Source organism: Oncorhynchus gorbuscha, unplaced genomic scaffold, assembly GCF_021184085.1.
Source record: "Oncorhynchus gorbuscha isolate QuinsamMale2020 ecotype Even-year unplaced genomic scaffold, OgorEven_v1.0 Un_scaffold_10966, whole genome shotgun sequence".
NCBI lineage: Eukaryota > Metazoa > Chordata > Actinopteri > Salmoniformes > Salmonidae > Oncorhynchus > Oncorhynchus gorbuscha.
Genome location: NW_025753628.1, coordinates 7,501 through 10,375, shown reverse-complemented (window position 1 = coordinate 10,375; position 2,875 = coordinate 7,501). Strand labels below are relative to the sequence as shown.

Here is a 2,875-nt window from a genome sequence, read left to right as displayed (position 1 = left end):
CCCCTCCAGCCCTAATAGGTGGTCATCTGTAGGTACCTCCCTCCTAATAGGTTGTAATCTCTAGGTACCTCCCTCCTAATAGGTGGTAATCTCTAGGTACCTCCCTCATAATAGGTGGTAATCTCTAGGTACCTCCCTCCTAATAGGTCTCTAGGTACCTCCCTCCTAATAGGTGGTAATCTCTAGGTACCTCCCTCCTAATAGGTGGTAATCTCTAGGTACCTCCCCTAATAGGTCTCCTAATAGGTGGTAATCTCTAGGTACCTCCCTCCTAATAGGTGGTAATCTCTAGGTACCTCCCTCCTAATAGGTGGTAATCTCTAGGTACCTCCCTCCTAGTAGGTGGTACCTAGGTACCTCCTTCCTAATAGGTGGTAATCTCTAGGTACCTCCCTCCTAATAGGTGGTAATCTCTAGGTACCTCCCTCCTAGTAGGTGGTAATCTCTCCTAGGGTACCTCCCTCCTAATAGGTGGTAATCTCTAGGTACCTCCCTCCTAATAGGTGGTAATCTCTAGGTACCTCCCTCCTAATAGGTGGTAATCTCTAGGTACCTCCCTCCTAATAGGTGGTAATCTCTAGGTACCTCCCTCCTAGTAGGTGGTAATCTCTAGGTACCTCCTCCTAATAGGTGGTAATCTCTAGGTACCTCCCTCCTAGTAGGTGGTAATCTCTAGGTACCTCCTCCTAATAGGTGGTAATCTCTAGGTACCTCCCTCCTAATAGGTGGTAATCTCTAGGTACCTCCCTCCTAGTAGGTGGTAATCTCTAGGTACCTCCCTCCTAATAGGTGGTAATCTCTAGGTACCTCCCTCCTAATAGGTGGTAATCTGTAGGTACCTCCCTCCTAATAGGTGGTAATCTGTAGGTACCTCCCTCCTAATAGGTGGTAATCTCTAGGTACCTCCCTCCTAATAGGTGGTAATCTGTAGGTACCTCCCTCCTAATAGGTGGTAATCTGTAGGTACCTCCCTCCTAGTAGGTGGTAATCTCTAGGTACCTCCCTCCTAATAGGTCTCTAGGTATCTCCCTCCTAATAGGTGGTAATCTCTAGGTACCTCCCTCCTAATAGGTGGTAATCTCTAGGTACCTCCCTCCTAATAGGTGGTAATCTCTAGGTACCTCCCTCCTAATAGGTGGTAATCTCTAGGTACCTCCCTCCTAATAGGTGGTAATCTCTAGGTACCTCCCTCCTAATAGGTGGTAATCTCTAGGTACCTCCCTCCTAGTAGGTGGTAATCTCTAGGTACCTCCCTCCTAATAGGTGGTAATCTCTAGGTACCTCCCTCCTAATAGGTGGTAATCTCTAGGTACCTCCCTCCTAGTAGGTGGTAATCTCTAGGTACCTCCCTCCTAATAGGTGGTAATCTCTAGGTACCTCCCTCCTAATAGGTGGTAATCTCTAGGTACCTCGCTCCTAATAGGTGGTAATCTCTAGGTACCTCCCTCCTAATAGGTGGTAATCTCTAGGTACCTCCCTCCTAATAGGTGGTAATCTCTAGGTACCTCCCTCCTAGTAGGTGGTAATCTCTAGGTACCTCCTTCCTAATAGGTGGTAATCTCTAGGTACCTCCCTCCTAATAGGTGGTAATCTCTAGGTACCTCCCTCCTAGTAGGTGGTAATCTCTAGGTACCTCCCTCCTAATAGGTCTCTAGGTACCTCCCTCCTAATAGGTGGTAATCTCTAGGTACCTCCCTCCTAATAGGTGGTAATCTCTAGGTACCTCCCTCCTAATAGGTGGTAATCTCTAGGTACCTCCCTCCTAATAGGTGGTAATCTCTAGGTACCTCCCTCCTAATAGGTGGTAATCTCTAGGTACCTCCCTCCTAATAGGTGGTAATCTCTAGGTACCTCCCTCCTAGTAGGTGGTAATCTCTAGGTACCTCCCTCCTAATAGGTGGTAATCTCTAGGTACCTCCCTCCTAATAGGTGGTAATATCTAGGTACCTCCCTCCTAGTAGGTGGTAATCTCTAGGTACCTCCCTCCTAATAGGTGGTAATCTCTAGGTACCTCCCTCCTAATAGGTGGTAATCTGTAGGTACCTCCCTCCTAATAGGTGGTAATCTGTAGGTACCTCCCTCCTAATAGGTGGTAATCTCTAGGTACCTCCCTCCTAATAGGTCTCTAAGTACCTCCCTCCTAATAGGTGGTAATCTCTAGGTACCTCGCTCCTAATAGGTGGTAATCTCTAGGTACCTCGCTCCTAATAGGTGGTAATCTCTAGGTACCTCCCTCCTAATAGGTCTCTAGGTACCTCCCTCCTAATAGGTGGTAATCTCTAGGTACCTCCCTCCTAATAGGTGGTAATCTGTAGGTACCTCCCTCCTAATAGGTGGTAATCTCTAGGTACCTCCCTCCTAATAGGTGGTAATCTCTAAGTACCTCCCTCCTAATAGGTGGTAATCTCTAGGTACCTCCTTCCTAATAGGTGGTAATCTCTAAGTACCTCCCTCCTAATAGGTGATAATCTGTAGGTACCTCCCTCCTAATAGGTGGTAATCTGTAGGTACCTCCCTCCTAATAGGTGGTAATCTCTAGGTACCTCCCTCCTAATAGGTGGTAATCTCTAAGTACCTCCCTCCTAATAGGTGGTAATCTCTAGGTACCTCCCTCCTAATAGGTGGTAATCTGTAGGTACCTCCCTCCTAATAGGTGGTAATCTGTAGGTACCTCCCTCCTAATAGGTCCCGGGGTGGTTCTGTGTGTAGAGGATAGTTGCTGTAGCAGGGGGAAGGGTGTCCACTGTATGGGTTCTATGGGCCAGCTGCACACTGACAGGTCACTGGCTTTCCCAGAATCCAACACACACTCCGCCAGGCTGACCTCGCTGACCGCCCAGCCATACTGGGAACTGGAGGGGAGAGAGGGAGGGAG

General features: G+C 48.0%; 1 protein-coding gene across 1 annotated transcript in view; it reads right to left on the bottom strand.

Annotated features, from left to right (window-relative positions):
- Window positions 1-2,671: 2,671 nt before the first annotated feature.
- Window positions 2,672-2,875, bottom strand: part of LOC124030372 — a gene marked incomplete at its 3' end in the record, with an annotated part of 7,532 nt that continues 7,328 nt past the window's right edge. Inside the window, 1 exon segment of the mRNA XM_046341742.1 lies at window positions 2,672-2,852. Coding sequence (XP_046197698.1) covers window positions 2,672-2,852 — 181 coding nt within the window.